At 45.5% G+C, this 18,788-nt stretch overlaps 1 protein-coding gene across 6 annotated transcripts in view; it reads right to left on the reverse strand.

Annotated features, from left to right (window-relative positions):
* Nucleotides 1–18,788, reverse strand: part of NRP2 (neuropilin 2) — a 130,403-nt gene that overhangs the window by 66,220 nt on the left and 45,395 nt on the right. For all 6 annotated transcript variants that reach the window (XM_010602342.3, XM_010602347.3, XM_010602349.3 and 3 more), the window contains exons 4-7: nucleotides 15,095–15,325; nucleotides 13,880–14,035; nucleotides 12,042–12,211; nucleotides 10,022–10,177 (exon numbers count right to left, since the gene is read on the reverse strand). In XM_010602342.3, the coding sequence (XP_010600644.1) occupies nucleotides 10,022–10,177; nucleotides 12,042–12,211; nucleotides 13,880–14,035; nucleotides 15,095–15,325 (713 nt within the window). The remainder of the gene's footprint in view (nucleotides 1–10,021; nucleotides 10,178–12,041; nucleotides 12,212–13,879; nucleotides 14,036–15,094; nucleotides 15,326–18,788) is intronic.

Raw genomic sequence — 18,788 nt, forward strand, 5'->3', positions numbered from 1 at the left:
CCTCAGCCTGCAGTGGCACTAGTCAGAAAGGGAGACCAGCACAAGGATTATCTATCTAGGCAACTACCTGGTTGCTCAAACTGAACTTTATTCTGCCATTCCACCTTGCTAACCCTTCTCCCACACCTGGAACCAACTGAAGGCCCTTTTCAACTTGGCTTCAAATTATTCTTCATGTTTCCCAGACTAGTTCCTTTGTTCTTGACCTTGTGTTCATATCTGCCCTCTGCTCTCTGGACCCTTGGCTGAAGGAATACCATTTTCTTTATTAACCGTATCACACACCTTTCACTGTGAGTGTGGTGTAATGGGGGAAAAAACAACAACAACACAAAAACACCACTGAACAAGGAGCCAGGAGACAGTTTCTTCTGCTAATTAGCTCGTGAGTGTAGGCAAATATCTCTGTCTCCCCTGGGCCCCTGTATCCTCCTCTGCTAAATGAGGGGATTGTAGAGTCGATTTCTAAGGTTCTTTCCAGCCCCCAGATTCTAATGCTTTCTTCACAAGGGCTATCTAATCTAGCTCACAGTTCACACTGCCCCAAGAGTGTCCACCTCATAACAGGGGCATTTTAGTTTCATGCTGTCCCTTATAGTCTAAGTGCTTTTGTGGACAAGTGCTGTGGATTTTTATACACATCAAATAGTGCCCAGAACACTCAGTGAGTGCTCCACTCATAGGGAGAACGCACCTTGTTGATGTGTTGGTTCTATAACAGTTCGAATTATTAATAACAAAGAGTAATGAATAACAATGCCTTAGTCCTCACATATTGTCTTTTGCCCAAAGATATCAAAGTGCAATTTACGAAAATCCATTTTTAATGAAATATTAAGCAGTTTCTATTTCTTCTGACCCTATGGATTTACAAGGTCTCTGTTTTTCTCTCTGCATTTACCTATTTATAGCTGGTAAATGCTATCATATATTATACATCTTTATGACTTTCTCAATGCTTCTGTGGTCTCAGAATCACCCTTCCTATGTTTTCGGATCAAGTTCCCTGAGATGGATTCTTGGCTTCCAGTCTAGGCATTGCAAGGTAAGGGATTGTGTGCATGGGAAGTGATGCCAGGAAGCTGGTTTTATTCCCTACTCCCTGCCGACTCACTGAATCACTATAGGCAAATCGATAAACCTTAGATACCTTGGTTTCTCCTTCAGAAAATAAAGTCAATAACAGGCTTGCAGATAGACACTAAAGTTCACCCGCCTTCTCTGCTGGCTCCAATGCCAACACAGCACCCAGAACAGATGTTCCAGTGAAAGCTAAGCCACGAATGGGCCTTTGGGCCATTGAGAGAGTTCAAGCTCTGAAGGCCACTGGCTCCCAAGTCCCTCCTTGGCATATATCAAACATAATGATCAAATTTTAACATCTGCTTTAAAACCTGGATGTCACAGAGAATATACATTTCTATTAGTTTTAAAACGAAAGTCCTAACTAAAATGGTTGCCTTACTACCCAAAGGAAAACTAGATGTGTGTTCAAGGTGACCCCAGCTTTCTCGAGAGATGGGGATAGTGTTGACTCTGTTACATTTATTAAAGAAAAAATATATACATTTATGATAATAAAAAAAAAAGCTGTGTTGAACACAAAGATATCTTCAAGTGCATCTCTGTAAAAAGAGTTTTAAAAAACACTTCAGGGCACACAGCGGTTTGGATAATCCATTTGGCGCCTTGCTGAATTCCGAACGTAATCCAGCATCTTCTGATTGATTCTTGAGCCCTTTGGTTTGTTTTCAGTGAGACAGAATATGAAAACCAGCAGCATTTCCTGGGTTTTCCGATTTGCTCCTCTAGGGGGAGAGGGGGCACCTGCCAGTTAAATCTGCTGCTATCCAACCTCCCAGTTTGGTTATTATCCACATCCCCAGGAAGAGAAAATTAACATGTTTGATGGTGTCTGTGAGTCTGTAAGGAATGAACTCTAAAATACGGTATAAAAGAATACGTATATATAATCTAATAAAAGCCATCTAGCTGGTAATCATCACACAGATGGTTTTGACGTCATGTTTGCTCTGTTTCTCGCCCCATTTCTAGTCACAGCACCTCTCCCTTGCTGACCTCTCCTTATATCCAGTTGCTTCCAACTCACGGTGACACCTAGCGACCCTATATGACAGAGCAGAAATGCCCCATAGGGTTTCCTAGGCTGTAATCTTTATGAGAGCAGATCGCCAGGTCTTTTCTCCCATAGAGTCGCTGATGGATTTGTGTCTGAGTGCTTAACCATTGTGCCACTATGGCTCCTCTAGGCAGGAGCATTTTCTGTCTGCCTAAATCTATCTCCTAAACCAAAACAGTTCCCATGAAGTCGATTCCAACTCATAGCGACCCTATAGGATAGAGAACGGCCCCCTAGGGTTTTCAAGGAGCGGCTAGTGGATTCCAACTACTGACCTTTTGGTTAGCAGCCAAGCTCTTAACCTCTGCACCACCAGGGCTCCCATCTCCCATACACCATTAATCTTTGCCATCAACATCCAGGTACCCAGGATAGCGTAGACACTACACGTCATCATCCCAGCCTCAGGGAGCCAATGAGAAAATTTCTGTCAGCCTTTGAGCTTCTCTATGGAGGGAGGGAGTGGAAGCTCACAGCACTCCCTCACTGTTTAACCCTCCTAAATGAGGCAGACCCGTTGTTAGTCAGATGCAGTTTCTTATTAAGTGCACTGCCTCCGATTTGAGTGGGGCTTCAGTATTCTGTCTGCACACGCCTGTCTCTTCATTACCTATGGTGCAACCTACAGTTTATTTCTATTTTGCTGTAAATATCTGAACGCAGCTCCAGGGATTGCAAAGAAGCAGGAAATTTTTCAAAGACAACTCAGTGCTGGAGCCCCGAGGTAGAAATTGTGCACGAGATGTTCTTCTTTCCTCTTTTTATTAATAAATATTTCTCTCCACTAATAAATGTTTCATTGCATCCCAAGTTCTCCTTTCCCATCTACTTGGCACAGACACTCAAGGAGGAGGAGAACAAAGCAGGCGGAAAGGAGAGGTGGCAGGAATGAAGGGCAGAAACTGGGGAAACCAGTAGCACATTTTAAAAATGTATCCCAGCAACAATCGTACCAACTCATCCTGATTGTAAAACCGAGGGCCCATCCTCCCTCGCATTCTTTCCAAAACCAGCCAGGTTTATACATAAAAATAAATTGTTAATCAATGAATGTCATCGTATTTAATTCATTTGTTGCACCAAATAGGCAAGAGGGGGTGTTGCACGGGGGGAGAATCATGTTAAGGTCATGGGCATTTTTTTTTTTCTGTTTGTAAATTATGGCCCTGATATTTCTCTCTTAAAGACCACTAAGAAAAAAATTAAAATCTAGTTTCGTTCTAGTGGATGTAGGAACTAAGCCAGGTGTAGAGTCAGAAGGGATGTGTCTGTGTGTGTACACATGTGTATATATCTATATACACATGCATACATACACAAATACATACACAAACATCTAATATACATGTATATATGAGAGGGCGAGCAGAGCAGGGCAAAGGAAGCTCGCTCACAACAAAATGTTCATTTATGACCATGATGACCTCCTCTTGTCTCCTCCATGACTTTAGGGCTGTTTTTGTCATCAAGCTGTTTTCAGGACATAAAGGGAGAGATGAGGAGCAGGAGCGTGTCAGTGGTGTCGGGCGGGGGAGGCTGGCTGGGTTCCTTCTGGGTGGGGGTGGAGGTGGGTGGGATGTGTACGTCCCCATCTGTGTGTGCCTTGTGGGGCCCACTAGATTTACTGCAGGATTATGTTACCCCCATGGAGACGCTGAGCCCTGGAACACAGCATACTAACAGGATTAGGGTTTCAGGATTTGAGACAGGAAAGCATCAGAAAGGAGAGGAGAGGAGGACAGCTCAGGGATTTGGGGCTGGAGGAGAGATGGGGTGGGGGAGGAGGGCAGCTCGGAGCAAGGATGGGCTGGCAGGGAATGGCCAATGCTCCCCTGTAAAAGTGGATATGATTGTATCATCTGGCCATAGTTATGTATGTTCTAAAGAAGGCCAATGCCCTGGACCTCCACACCTGAAAAGCTCCTGTAACTGGCATGGCCAAATTTCTTTAGGAGGTGCCTTTAACTGCAAGGTGGGATGGAAGAGAGTAAGAGAGTAGACCTGTACAGAGAGTGAGGTTCCCAAGCATGTCTGCCACCTGGGTTCCTCTCCAGATGGAATCTCAGCAAACCACAAAGCAGGGAAATGGTGATAGCAAAGAGCTTGGCAAACTACCAGGTGAAGCTTCCACGCCAGTACTTATCTACCTATGCTGGGGCTGGGGCAAGGAGGGCTGCTTCCCCAGACCATGCATATCACAACTCTCTTCCATGTCCCCTTCCTATTTGCTCATTCCAGCTGGTCTCTGTGCACAGAGGATTGGCCTGAGGAGCACAAGGAATTTAGCACTGAAGCTGTGAGCACCAGGGAGGCTGGCCTCAGCTCCCGGAGACAGTTCAGCACTCATGGGAGTTGGGTGAAGCCAGCATGGGAGCCTGGTAGGGAAAAGGTTCCAAGCTCGTGTGTAATGAAATTTTCCCTTGAGGTTCCTAAGTGGAGAGGCTAAAGGTCTAAGCTCATCCAATGGCAAATGAATGAGGGACAAACTTAGTTACCTAGGGCACTGGATTCTTCTCAGTTATAATTGAGGGGGGCAGGTAAACTAGGGGGACTTGAACTTGGAAACAGCATTGGCCCTCTTCAGAATATCCATAACCATTACCATGGTTAGACTATGCAATCATATCCACTACTTCTGAAGGCCGATGCCCATTACTAGCTTATGGTTTCAGTCCTTGTTCTAATCTTATACACAACAAAATCATACAACAAAATGGAAAAGGGGAAGCCAGTCACTCACCAAGAGGTAAAAAGGTGTTTCTTTTGAAAACTCAAATTATCAATTGAAGGAACAATTTCTTCCCTCACAGAAGAAGGAGGCTAGGATAGGTAACGTTAATCCGAGGCAGCTCAGGTGCAGGCCTCGCCAGACTCAGGAGAAAGACCTGGATGACTTATCACACTGCTTTCCAGACCTATGATTTCAAAAGAGGCAGATAAATATCCCATGGGGCCTTGTTACTTTTTAAATTGATAACTTGCTTCTGCTCAAGAAGAGCTTTGTGGGGCCTAATACATTAATTGTATCTGCAGAGAGCCTTCCATCCCCAACTCTCAAGGTGCTTTGCCAACAGCAGCTAAAGCACCATTCCGTTTGGGCAGACAAACACCGCGGCAGGGAGCTGTTAGGAGAAATTTCCAGGGTCACATGATGTGTCAGCTAAGAGGATCTGAAAATAGAAGTCCCGGCACTCTGGACACTAGCCGCCTGATCTGGAAGTCTGGTTTTCTGACACCACTCTGATCATTTCACAGAGGGTTTTCAACTCTCCAATGCATTTATAAATGACTTGTTTTAATTTAGAAAATAAATATGGGACAGAGAACTTTCGAAGTGGAGTGTTTATTTGTTTGAAAAAGATGTAGCCAAGTCAAACAAACATCGACTTCTTCCAACTTCACATCCTTATGATTCCATGATGAGGCCCAAACTCTGAAGTGAGGACCCCAGCATCGTAAGCCATGCTGCCCAAGCATGGCTGGCCTCTGATCTTCGTTGTAGCAGAGGCTTTCAATGAAAATGCACAATTCGAGGTCACTGTCCCCCTGGATGCAAAATGACAAGGAAAGCCTGGATCTGACAGTTGAGAGCAACAGCTTGGAAATCAAAGCCTGGCAACCAGGCGCCTTTCAAGGGGACTCCCACTCCCACGGTCCCCTATATCCCTGGGGCAAATTACTTAGTCTCTGAGAGCTTCAATTCCATAGTCTGGGAAATGCTGTTAAATTCTGAAGCTAGTAAGCCAGTGCCTGAGGGCTCCCTGAGCCCCTCAGAGGCCATCATTACATTAATATGTTGAGCTTAGTGCATTTGTCACTCATTGTGGGGTAATTTTGAGAACTTTTGGACCCAAGCCTTACCTCAACCCTGTCCTCAACCTTCCATCCTCAACTTGGCCATCAAGATATAGTTAGCACCCCAAAGGCTCTCTTTTATCCCAAATTTCTTCTAAATATATAACAGTAGGCGAGCAGTGCTGTGACTAGGAGCAAGGTAATCAGAGTTATGCTAACAAGATGGTCACGTTTACCAAATAAGGGAAACCTGAAGACTAGGACTGGTGCTTAGACATAAAAGGGCAATGATGTCTCTGGGAGCCTCATCCCCCTGTCCAGACACCAGACATGGTCCCATCTCTCCCGCACAGCCTATCCCTCCAGTACAGACTCGTGGAATCAGCATCTCAGAGGTGGGCAGGACCTCAAAAGCCCCTGTGGCTTTGAGATCTTCCCATTTTTCTCCACGCACCCCTCTTGGTATGTGTATACATAATTGCGTCTATAATTATATATACACACACATACAAACCTACTACTATTATATTTACAACATTATGTCTATGTCTGGGGTGTTACTAATACAGCTGGTGAAACCAAAAGCAGTAGTTTCTGCTTGTGGTTTCTGAAGAAATGTATGTGAAACAATTTGTATAATCTAAGTGAGCACATGGGCTGGAAATGGGTTCCATCAGGCATACGAGCTCTCTGCCTTGTGGTTATGCCATAAATATGGATAAGGAGGTCTTGCCCTATATGAAAATCATAAGTTCCACATTATGGCATGTGGAACTGGATAAGGATTGGGGATGCGCTATACATGTGGCCTGCGTGACTGGGCTACATTTTGCCAGAAGGATGCTTTAATACCCCGGAAATAGCATAATTGCCTTTCTCACAGGTAACCCCACGATTACCTGTTGGATGGAAAGAGACGAAGAAGAGGCTGGCTTACCGCCTGAGGGAGACTGGAATAGAGTTCCTTAGTGTTTCTTACCTCCTGGCAGCAAGAAAGTCATTCCCCCATAGGCCTAAGTCTTGCCTCAGCCCAGCCTGGGCCCAAATTGTAAAGAGAAATTTTGCAAAGAAATAGCACAGGCATCCGCCCACCGTCTTGAGCACTCATTAATCTTGTTTTCCTCTGATTTCCCCAATTCCCTGGACTTTGGTACACTGCATCAGTGTTGACAGTGATTGGGGAATTGAAATCAAGTTCCCACATTTCCACCCCAAACATTCCCCTCTTCACACCCCCTGCACCGGGAAGGCTTTTTTAAGCCTTCCCTCCGTACCACTGAACAAAACAGGCTGCTGCCTCCACCCCTGGTTTGCTTGGCTTCTAGGTCCTGCTGTCTGAATTTCCCTTTCAGGCCCACCACTTAGCACTAGCTAGCTTGGCGCAGCGCCTACCATCCAGCAGCTACAAAGAGAACCTCAGTGGTGGCACTCAGTGTGGATGAAGCCTCTCCCCCTACTGGCCCCTACTCCCCTCCTCACCCTACCTCCCCCTCATGGCATCAAATCAAACTGCAGTAGACTTGACAAATCTATTTGGCACGGTTCACTCAACTATTTCAACCCAAACAGTGCAGAGCGCAGCACTGACGCACCATGACCAGTGTGGAATCTACACATTAAATACTGACATGATGGGGGGCGGGGCGGAGATCTGCTAATGAAGGGCAGCAGAGATCACTCTGCAAGGCAGGGACTCGGGTGGTCTTCCCCACCACCCGCCACACCCTTGGTGGGCGAGGGAGCTGGTAGGGGCCAAAACCTAATTGGTAGGCTTTCCACTTTCCTGCCTTCTCTGGGTACCTGGAGGGTGAATGTCTAACGGGAGAGAGAAGGCTTTTCCTCTGCCTCAGCTTCCTTTATTTCGACAGGACTGATTCCCTATAAAAATCTAAGTTACCCCTTGACTGCTAGGGAAAGAAATTTAGCCAAGAGTGGGAAGAGGAAGAAAAAGAGAGAAGAGAATGTATTCAATATGAAAATGCTGAGAAGAATAATTCTAAAGGAGAGCATAAAGCGAAATTCGATTCTCAGGAATATCTTCCCTGCAGAACGAATTCCAGGGATAAAGCCAGGGAGGACAGCATTCTGTCAAAATGTGCAGTGCTAAGGTATTTCCAAAAGCAGTTTTCCTACAAATGGTGTTTTAAATAGCATCCTTGTCCATCTGTGTGCTTTTAAAATCAGCTTATGCTATAGTATCCCTCTGGCCAGTGCTGATTAGTCATTGAGCCTAGATGGGGAGAGAGTCAGGTGAACTGCCTTCCTCTCCCCCAGGACCCACCCTAACCCAACCGCCTGTCCTCACCTACTGAGCAGAGCTTCAGGGCAGGGCTTCAAACCAGTTCCTTCTGCTTTGAACTCCTGCTGAGAATCTGCATTTCTAACGAGCTCTAGGTGATGCTAATGCTGCTGGTTAGGGACCAATTCTGAGAACCACTAGTACAGCAGGGGTTCTAAAAATTTATTATACATAAGAAGCACCTAGAGATCTTGTTAAAATGCAGATTCTGATGCAGTATATCTGGGGTGGAAATACAAATTCCCTCAGCAGGGGTTCCAACGCAAGCAACTGGTTTGAAGCCCTGCTTCAGGGTTCTATCAGTTTCTTATTGAAAAGGGTAGGTGAAGAGAAGGTATGAATGGAAAAGGATTGGGGAGGGATGAGGGCTCAGACCACAGTGCTCCCAGCACCCTCTGCCAATTCAGGCTGGCCATTCACCGTGTTTGGCAATTCCTCCTGAAAGAAGTCCATGAGAAACCAGACCTGCCCAGCACATCAAGGTGGGGAAGTCTTCCAACTGTTGCATACTTCATTTCCTCTATCTGTGGAATGGGGGCATTTTTTTTCTTTGTTACCTGGTAATATCTGGAAGCCATGACTTTCAGATGAAGGGCGCCATGTTACTAACGCAATTTCAATTGGGGAAAAAAAAAAAAACTACTCTAAAACACTCAGGTTTCCTTCAGTGAAACAGTGCCAGCATTATAGTTCAGGATTTTCTGTGTCCAAAATCTCCAGCTGCACCGAGAACAAGTTGCCTTGGGGTGGCGATGGGAGCTGAGAAGCGTCCCTTGGAAAAGGGCTTGGGCACCTCTAGGCTTGGCCACATGCTCCCTTTTTGATAATTCACATCCTGGCAGACCAGGGTCCTGGTGAAACTGTGGTATTAAAGAGAAGAGGCCCTTTCCCTCATTCCCCAGTTCCTTTCTCAGAAGGGTGAGCAGTGCCTGATATCACATTCTCCTCACAGACCTGAGTCAGCCCACGATGAACCCAGTCTGCAGGGCCACCATGACAGATACCCGCCCCCGAGGTGAGACCTCCTGCTGTTTCCAATAAGCTCCCCCCATAGGCTAAGGGTACTGTATAACCAGCACACTGCCAGCAGCTCCAGCTGCAGGCCCGCTCACTGCCAGAATGCCATGTGTCTTCAGAAAGCCGAGTGCCAGACATTCATCCATATGTACAACAAAAACCCCACATCACCCACACGGACCACACCTCCGGGAGCCGCAGACACTGAAGGCACCAGCCAGGAGGATTCAACGCCTTGTTGCCAAGTGCAATTGCCAGTTCAGATCCCATCTCCCTGACATACTGAATTTCTGCTCATTATTTATTGTCCTCTTTCTTCTTGGGGACATTGTGATTCCCTCTTAGGATTTGTGCCCTTTCATTTCCAGACCTCAGTAACTCCTGAACTGCAGTTTCATGTGGTTTTGTGATTGTTTGCCCAGCATGAGGAAGGGACTCAGGCCATAAATGCTCAATGAATCCTGTATAGGGAGACACGGGCTGGGAAAGCATTTTCTCCTTCATTTGCAGTCAGAGAACACACTGCAAGCAGCTCTCTCTCACTGCCGTGTAAGAGGCAACAGCAGCCAGGCTGTTGGAGAAATGGTGTTTTCCAATCACTTTAGCATAAGACAGAATATTTGCAGGGCAAGCCATCTCCCTTGCCTCCATCAATTATTTGAGCCTCACTAAACAGGGCCTCCTCCCCCATGTGGAGCGGAGGTGAAGCTCCTTCTGCCCACCCCTGTGCACCGTTTCAGCATGCCTTTGAGTTGGAGAAATGGATTCACCTTGTGGTTTTTGCCATGCCGGTACATCATCCAGTCTTCACCATTTGTGCTGACTTCCAGCTTGTACGATTTGACATAGTACCCATTCTGGGTCTCTCTGGAAATTGCTCCCTGAGTTGCAATGGCAGTGAGCATGGTCAGGAAGCGCAGGTCCACCTGGGGGAGAGAGGTAGGTGAGTAAGCAGACCACCGCTCCCAACACAAGGCAGCATCTTATGTTTTCTTCAAAGGGCACAACTGTAACACTTGGCTCACAACCTATGTCTGTGATTCACTCACATGTATTTGCAATTAGTATCAGTCTGTGATTCTACCAGACAATTAAACTCAACTTATTGGATGCTAAATTGGGCATCCTGAATACATAATTTGATTCTTTCTTGCAAATCTTAATGGACAGTATTAAGTTTATCTTAGACTAATCATTGACCATCTAGAACTACGATCTCTTCTTACTAAACTATGGCCTGCCTTGGATTGTGAAAGCAGATGCTGTTTTAAAGGAAGAATAGCTAAATCCATTCCAATCAACTCCACTTCAATCCAGTCCAATCACTTATGAGGCACTAGTTGCAGAAGCCTCGGCTCATGGCTTTTCCCCTTCCCCTCAGACCCTCACTCCATTGTATTTTAGTTGTTCAGGTCACTAAGGGGTCAGAGGGCATGCAGAGTCTGCCCAAGCAATTAAGCTTATGCACTAAGTCCTGACCTTTTGCTCTATGAAGAGAATGGCCAACATTTTGAGGCACATCCCCCTCCACAATGCCAAATCATTTGGAAAGCGCTGGATGTCATTCCTTTGCTGGCCACAGCACTTCTTAATGGCAATCTCTGTTTCACCAAAATTTAGCCAGAGCACACTGATAACATTCAATTCGACAAGTGCTTATTGGCAACTTACTATGTGATCAGCATTATTAAGCATTCAAAAGAAGTACGTAATATAACATATGTACGTCAGAAACAGGTAGAGACTAGTAAGAGAAAATGCATGATTAAGGACCAAAAATAATGAATATAATCAATGGAATGCCTCAGAGAGCTCTGTACTCCCGATTATACAGGAGAACTTTCTGGAAGCTTAGCAGGATGAGAAGGATTTTGGAGTGGCAGACAAAAATAGCCTTAGGGTTGCATAGTTAGAACCTCTGTGGACACCCAGAAGTTTATAAGTGTTCTTTCTCCCTTTCCTGTTGTCTGCCCTGTGATGTCCATCTCAGAGCAGAGGTCACTAAGTCGCATCAGAGGAAGGACAGGCTTGTCAGTGGTCCCAAGGCTATCTGTCCTGTGTCAAAAAAGCCGAAATTGCTCTAGTTTGGAAGTAGCAGCTTGCTCTTCCCCTATTTATTTCTTCCCAGGGGATGAGAACTGGACCAGTCTGTACGGCAATGGGAGATCACCCAACACAAACTGCAAGTCTTATTCAGAAGGAAAGCAAACACTAGTCTGAAAAGATGCTGCGAAGCATCTGGGCAACCTGGCTTTCATTCCTGGTAGTGACATTTTCCCATGTGTCGTTCTGATAACTATGTGCAAAAGACCTTCCTGGTGAGCTTCTCCCTAAATAGCAAAGTTCAGGAGGAGCTGTCATGCTTAGCTTGCACTTCAACAAGCCTGCCCTTAGGAAAATGCTCCCTCTACCTAGCCAATCTCTCATGCCACCCTATGCCAAGAATGAGGAAGGAAGATTTGGAACTGTTTATAGAATGATCTTTGGCTATCTATAGTGATAGGACAAACAGTATCTCCTGTCTCCTGGCCAGACAACTTCTCCAAGTCTGGTAATCTCCACAAGGGAAGACAGATATTTGACTCATCACTTTATCCCAGCACTTAGCACAGTATATTTGCATCTGGCTTTTATATATACATATATATATATATTTTTAAAGAATGAATGAAGTTCTTATACCTGACGTATTTGTTTTCTTTATGCCCTTCTTCCACTCTAACCGAGGAACCATTCCCCTGCCCCCAAAATACACACCCTCTGCACACCCTCTGGTGTCTGAATAAGTACCTGGAGATACTCTTTGTTGGAATCCAAGTTCGGGGTCCAGCCATTGTCATCACCATGAAGCCGACTTTGTTGCGGGGTCCACCTCCTGTCCGAGTAGGTAGATGATGCGCTAATCTGTTCATTAGCAATCCGGCCAGACTCCATTCCCAGGGGGACATTGCACTGAAAGTCTGGGGAATGGAGATGGTCAAGGGCAGAGTCAGGCTTCTCAACGTCAAACCCCCAGGACCCATAAAACTCGGCTCCCTTCCAGGGACAAGTCCTTGCAGGCACGTCCTTATCTTAAAGACCTAATTATATACTCACATTTTAAAAACAACTATACTGCGTCATAGAGCTTGACAACCCCTCTGGGTTGAAAGAAACTAAATTGGACCTAAAAGAAACCAGGCTGTGGATAAATAAGAATCACAATATAAAATAAAAATACAATCTAGAGCACAAGTACTGTTACTGCTGCAGGCTATGGATGCTCACAGAAACCAGATGCACCATTTCTGCACTACAGGTAAATGTGAGTGAGACTCGCGGCAATCTGGGTGGGCTGATACATCGTGGGAAGCCTGCTTCATTAATAAACACCCAGGAGGCATTTTTGCTTCTTTCTTTCACTCAACTATCTCGTGAGTTCTGGCACAAAAGACAAGACATTACAAAGCATAAATGCCTTGTCTTTGGGAAGCCTTTCCACGAGCGCTTGCATGTCACTCTCTAGTCCTCTGTACCGCTTGTCTGAACAAACAGACCCAGAAGTCACTTACTCTAGCCTTTTTGTCCATTAAATTCTTGTCCTTCCCATGGACACCATGAACACTGATCAATATTTGTATGTGCAAGTGTCTGATAAGGGCCAGCAATCTCTTTCAGGTATCAAACCTATTCTTTAGCTCAGTGACTGCACGGACCATCTGCGGAATCTGGTGCAATTTGCGATACTGCTTCTTTGTCACTCAAACTCCACAAGGACTTGGATGAAAAAAACAAAAGGAACACCCAGAACAAAACCCAGCGACACTCCTGCAGGCCAGGCTGCTGTGTGTGTAGTTACGCGTGGGGAGTTGTCCATAACCTAGGTAGCATTCCTCCAGCTTCAATCATGCTAAAGTGTTTCTTTAGTCCTAAAAGTTGTCCTTGAAATTTTCTAAATGGGAATGGAAGTACATTTGAAGTCCGTGTCCAAGAGGACCTGATCTGAAGATGTAACTCATGGCCAGAGGCTGATAGGCCTAGAATGTAAATTCCATGACGGCTGGATAAAGAGCTACATATTTCAATGCTTTGCACGGTGCCTGCCATATTAGTGGAACGTCACAAAACTAAACTTAGTGGGCATATGAGATGAATGTCCAAGGAAGCTAGGGAAACTTTCCCAGGACCAGAGATGTTTAATGTCCAAAAATATATAAAGAGAGATTTAAAATTGCTCACTTTTTGTGACAATGGCCACTGAGTCTTGGAGAGGGAGAAAATTGGCCCTGTATTCAAAAATGTTAGCACAAAAGTAGACCCTATGTAGATCATCCTAACTAGTTTCCCTTTTATTCACAGAAGAGAAAATTGAGGTTTGAGATGGTAATAACCTTCCTTGGGATTAACTAATTCTTTGTACGCATTTTTTTTTTTCCCCAAGAAACGAGCAATAGGTCAACATTTGCTCTTTTCTCACTAATCTCTGCCTGGCAAAAGGATGTGACTTTCATTCCTTGGACTCTGATGCCATAGCCAATTGGGTTGAGTTCCCACGTCCTTCCCTCAACAGAGGTCAGCCTCTCTTCACCTGTACATCCTCACAGCCCTCATGCAAGGACAGGCCAGAGGGTCCCAACCAGCCAACTCACTCTCTAGTGGTTCTTGCTGAACCAGGTAGTAACGTGCAGAAAAGCCATCCTTGGCAACCGCCATGTCCGTATGAAAGGTCAGTGAGAGGATCCCTGTAGAGGAACGGAGTTCGGAGGGTGTCTTGGTCCCACAGTACTTGCCGATCAAGGGGCCAACTGGACATGCAGGAGAAAGAGGCCAGCAGAAATGGCAATGTCAAACTCAGTGTTCGATACATTCTCCCTTCCTACCATTGCACTGCATTCGATAGAGCATCACTTTGTACACTTAGACACAAAAAGAACAACCAAAAATATGTTTTAAGAACAAGTCTAATGTTCTTATCTATTAAAAACCATTTTAACTGACATGGCCTTATTCAGTTCTCACAGCTCCGGGAGTTGGACAGGAAAGGTATCATTTTAGTACCTGTCTTTGAGAAGAAGGAATTGAGCTTTGGAGAGGTCATGTGACTTTTCCCTGTTCACACAGCTAGGAAATAGTAGAGCTGGGACTCAAACCCAGGTTTTCTGACTAAACTGTATGCTTTCCCCAGGAAATAATGTTGCTCTTCTGGCTTAGCCATCAAGTCTCCCTTATACTGCAAAATACTTAGTGACTATAAAAGTGAAAGATGAGTTTCCTTGCTGATATTGACTATGCCCAAGACCTATGTTGGTTTCCACCTGGGTGCAGGTTCCTCTTTGCCTTGGATGGTGTCTTATCCTCATTTATGGCTGTATTAATAATAAAAATAATTACAGTAATAACAATGATGATGATAGTAATTAACTTATACAGATAAGACACAGACAGGTTAAGTAACTTGCCCACAGTTGCCCAGCTGGTAAATGGCAGAGCCAGGATTCAAACCCTGGCTCTAACGTCCTTTTGTTAAGGCATAGGGGTTGGTCACTGAGTCACTTTCTATGGAAATCTCGATAACGTGGAGTGAAAAACAACACCATCTACAGGTTTGCTCATCCTCACCCAAGTATCCACTAGTCTTATCCTTTTCTAAAGAAATACATCCAAGAAAGGAGATTGCCTTTCTGCAGTTTTTCTCAAATGATCCTTGGCTAAGGAGAAGACAAAGTCATCATGGATTATATAAGAACCCTAAGGAGCTTTGAAGTCTTTGTTCTCTTTTTTTATTATTATTATTGTTACGAAAGCAATTAACAGGCAAAGGACAAAATACTGAGAAGTGTCTCTGTGACAGCGACTTCACTCACCATGCTGAATGCCATCCCAGATGTCCAGCCAGTCGTATTTGCAGTCTCCCTCTCCCACCTGCAATGGGTCATGCTCCAGGTCAAAGGTCAGAAATTGCAGGACAATCTCCATCTTGGGTTTGGCCAGGATGGTAAAGGTGCAGTCCAAGTTGTGTGGGTACTTCTCGGGGAACCCAGGTGATTCGATGGTTCCGTTGGGACTTGTGAAGTTCTTTGAACAATCTTCAGAGCCTGCATGTAAAACAACTGAAGCATTAGGAAAGTGGAAGAATATGCCTCTCTTTGCTGCCTCTGTCGCATGGGTTATTTAAATGTTTGGGCCCAGATCCCCCTACTTGCGAGGTTTTTGTTTCCACTGGAGTGGCCCTTGAAGCAGCACACACACATCCACATGGCCATCCTCTTGAGGACAGAAATTAGGGAGGCACAGCTGGCTGGCTCTACATATTAGAGTAAGAGCAGCAATTGAGGAATTTGGGGGAGAGTGTAGAGAGAAGTGTGTGTGTATGTGTGTGTGTGTCTGAGAGAGAGGGACAGTCTGTTGAAGAGAGGAACAGAGTCTTCTTTCTCAGTTACTCAGCTGCTTGCTCCAGAAATGTAAGTTATTTCAATCCTTAAGGAAGGCTTGCCGATTGCCAGCACGGAAAACAATGTTACGCCTTATTTATTGCTGACCTCAACACTGGCCCCTATTGTACCACAGCCAACTAAGTGCCCCCTTTTGCCTGCAAGATCCAAGGTGCCTCAGGGGAGGGGCAAAGGGGAGCTTGGGTCTCATTCATGTCATGACTATATTAAAACGAGCTTCTCTGTAGTGGTCAGACAATTAACAATTGATGTTTTTAGCCGGTGGATCACAGCAGGGTGGCTGGGATGCTAAAGGCTGCTCCAGAAACAAGTTTGGAAAAATGCAGTAGTGTACTGACATTTGGAAGCCTTCTGGTTCTTTTGTGGTGGGGATGGCCTTGTTTCTCTCTCCTCAGCACTGGTGCCTGCTTTCTTGGGACCCTTGGAGGCGTCCTGATTAAATGTTGTACACATTCACATCCTGATGCAGCTTGGACAGCAGCAGGAGCTCTTAAGTGGAATACAGCCACCGTGTCTTCTAATGCCTCTAGGTGGAGTCATATTACAAGGGCCCTCTTGGTGCTGGAAGAGCCAATAAGGAAGACTGAAGAAGGACTGATGCCTTTGAATTATGGTATTGGTGAAGAATATTCAATATACCATGTACTGTGTGAAGAACGAACAAATCTGTCTTGGAAGAAGTACAGCCAGGGTGCTCCCTGGAAGTGAGGATGGTCAGACTTTGTCTCACCTTCTTTGGGCATGTTATCAGGTGGGACCAGTCCCTGGAGAAGGACATCATGATTGGTAAAGTAGAGGGTCAGCAAAAGAGAGGAAGACCCTCAAGGAGATGGATTGACACAGTGGCTGCTACGATGGGCTCAAGCATAACAACGATTGTGAGGTTACTGCGGGTCCAGGCAGTGTTTTGTTCTATTGTCCATAAACCAAAAACCAAGCCCGTTGCCATCAAGTCAATTCTGACTCATAGTGACCCTACAGGACAGAGTAGAACTGCCCTATAGAGTTTTCAAGGAGCGCCTGGTGGATTCGAACTGCTGACTTTTTGGTTAGCAGCTATAGCACTTAACCACTATGCCACCAGGGTTTCCTATTGTCCAAATTGTCCATAGGGTCGCTGTAAGTCAGAACTGACTCAACAGCACCTAAAAACAACAACACGGTTCTGGAACTCAGCCACCATTTGCCAAGACAGAACCATGAGTGCGGGCAGCACGGCAATCTAGACACACTGACCCCTGGATACACATGCAGCAAGAACTGACCAGCCTTAACATGGTGGATGGAAATGCTGTACAATTAGAATTGATTACATTACGTTCTGATTTAAAAAGAAGGGAAGAAAGGTAGCTGGATTTATGAGGAGAATAATACACACTCTAAGCATGAAGGAAAAAAAACACACACAGAACTACTTGATAAACCAGGTGTTTACTGGCAGGAAATGTCCTCCAGGACCCTACTGAAATGTAACTATGTGACATCAACATGCTGATCTTAGCCGCTGTGATGTCTTTATCCCCACCTCCTGGAGCAGACCCCTCCACTAGTCTCTTTATTGATAAAGGCTTTCTGGAAAGCAACAAATGTCTGACTTGGAGAAGGTGTCATGCAAACGAGCGGAGGAGGGGGAGACTGCAACTTTCTTTAGCACCAGACAGGAAATTCCAATATAGGCTCCCTACCCATCCATCACCTCCGCCCTTTTACCCAGCATTTTACATTGGCATGGCGGGGACGAGGGACACATGAGAAATGAGAGCTAACCTTTTCGTGGACTCTTTGGGGCTCTCTAAGTGCCACACCTCGGAGGCTCTGCACTCCATCACTGGGGGCATGGTGGCAGCAGGGCAGACCCAGGGCTGCTGAGTGGGCAGCTGCGTGGGGGCAGACGGCGGGGCAGCCTTCACCCCGGCTTTGTTTACCACTGGGCCTGAGCTCCTGTGGGGCTCCTCGGTGGCTCAGGGATGAGGCAATTCAGCAAAGCCAAGCCAGCTGGCAGGTCTTCAGGGGGCCGAGAGGAATTTTGAAAAGGTTAAAGTTTATGGCTGCTGCGCAGACGTCTTGTGGGCTACTTAGAGCAGCTTCACATAGGGCTGGGAGGAAATTAACTCTATTCACAACTTGCTTGGAGAGCTAGCAAAAGCATCCTGACATTCCCTCCTATTGTCATGCTCTTTTGAGGACAAGGGACATCCCCTCCCCACTGGCAGTGGGGAATTTATGGTGGAATCTTTCTTTGGTCCCTCCCATGCATGGGGGGCAGGTGTTTCCACAATGGACATCTGTCTGGTGAGTCCAGGGGAGGCCTGGAGAAAGAGGGGTTCTAAAGTACCCGGGGTCCTGAGGTCCTGCATTTGGCTAAAAAGAAATTTCAACCTTAGGTACTTAAGGCAAAAAACAAAAACAAAAAAACCTGTCTATCGCTAACATATGGCTATAAATGAGTATACCCTCTGGCTTATTTTGAACGAGGTAGAAAATGGTTTTATCTGTTTTATGTGGAAAACAATCAAACCTGCCTATTAAAATCCTGCATTTGTCTCTACTTGTGCCATCTCACGGCTTGGAGCATGACCAAAGCGTCAGAAGAAAAAGAAGCAGCTGAATATCAAACGCTGAGAGGAAATTTCAGAAAAGAGTGACCATTCTTGAGACAAGAGTTGAGTCTTGCAGGTATCTACCTAATCCAAGATCCTTTTGGGCAATGTGTTAAAAGAATCAAAGGTTAAAAAACAACGCAGTCAACAAACATTCAAGTCCACTCGATGCTAAGATTGTCCACGGGGCAGGGTGGTGGGGAGTGGGGAGAGCTCTGTTGCAGTGAATGATTTCATACCAAATGACTCCGGGATGGAAAATGCCCACCCCATGTTTTTTGACTGTAAATTGTAACATAACTCTGCAAGCAGAAGAAACTACATGCATAAAGATATTTAAAAAAATGGATTTCTCCTGGTCTGAGTCAGGTCTGACCACAAAACGTTATTTCAGTTCCTTGTTCAGGGAGTAGGGAAAGGGGAGGGCTTGGGGGCACTCCAGCTTTTCTGTATCTGTGAATGACCCCAGAAGTTTCAGTTTCAGAAAAGCCACTGGGCACCAGGAG

The sequence above is a fragment of the Loxodonta africana genome, chromosome 6 (genome assembly GCF_030014295.1).
Source record: "Loxodonta africana isolate mLoxAfr1 chromosome 6, mLoxAfr1.hap2, whole genome shotgun sequence".
In the NCBI taxonomy this organism is placed as follows: Eukaryota; Metazoa; Chordata; class Mammalia; order Proboscidea; family Elephantidae; genus Loxodonta; species Loxodonta africana.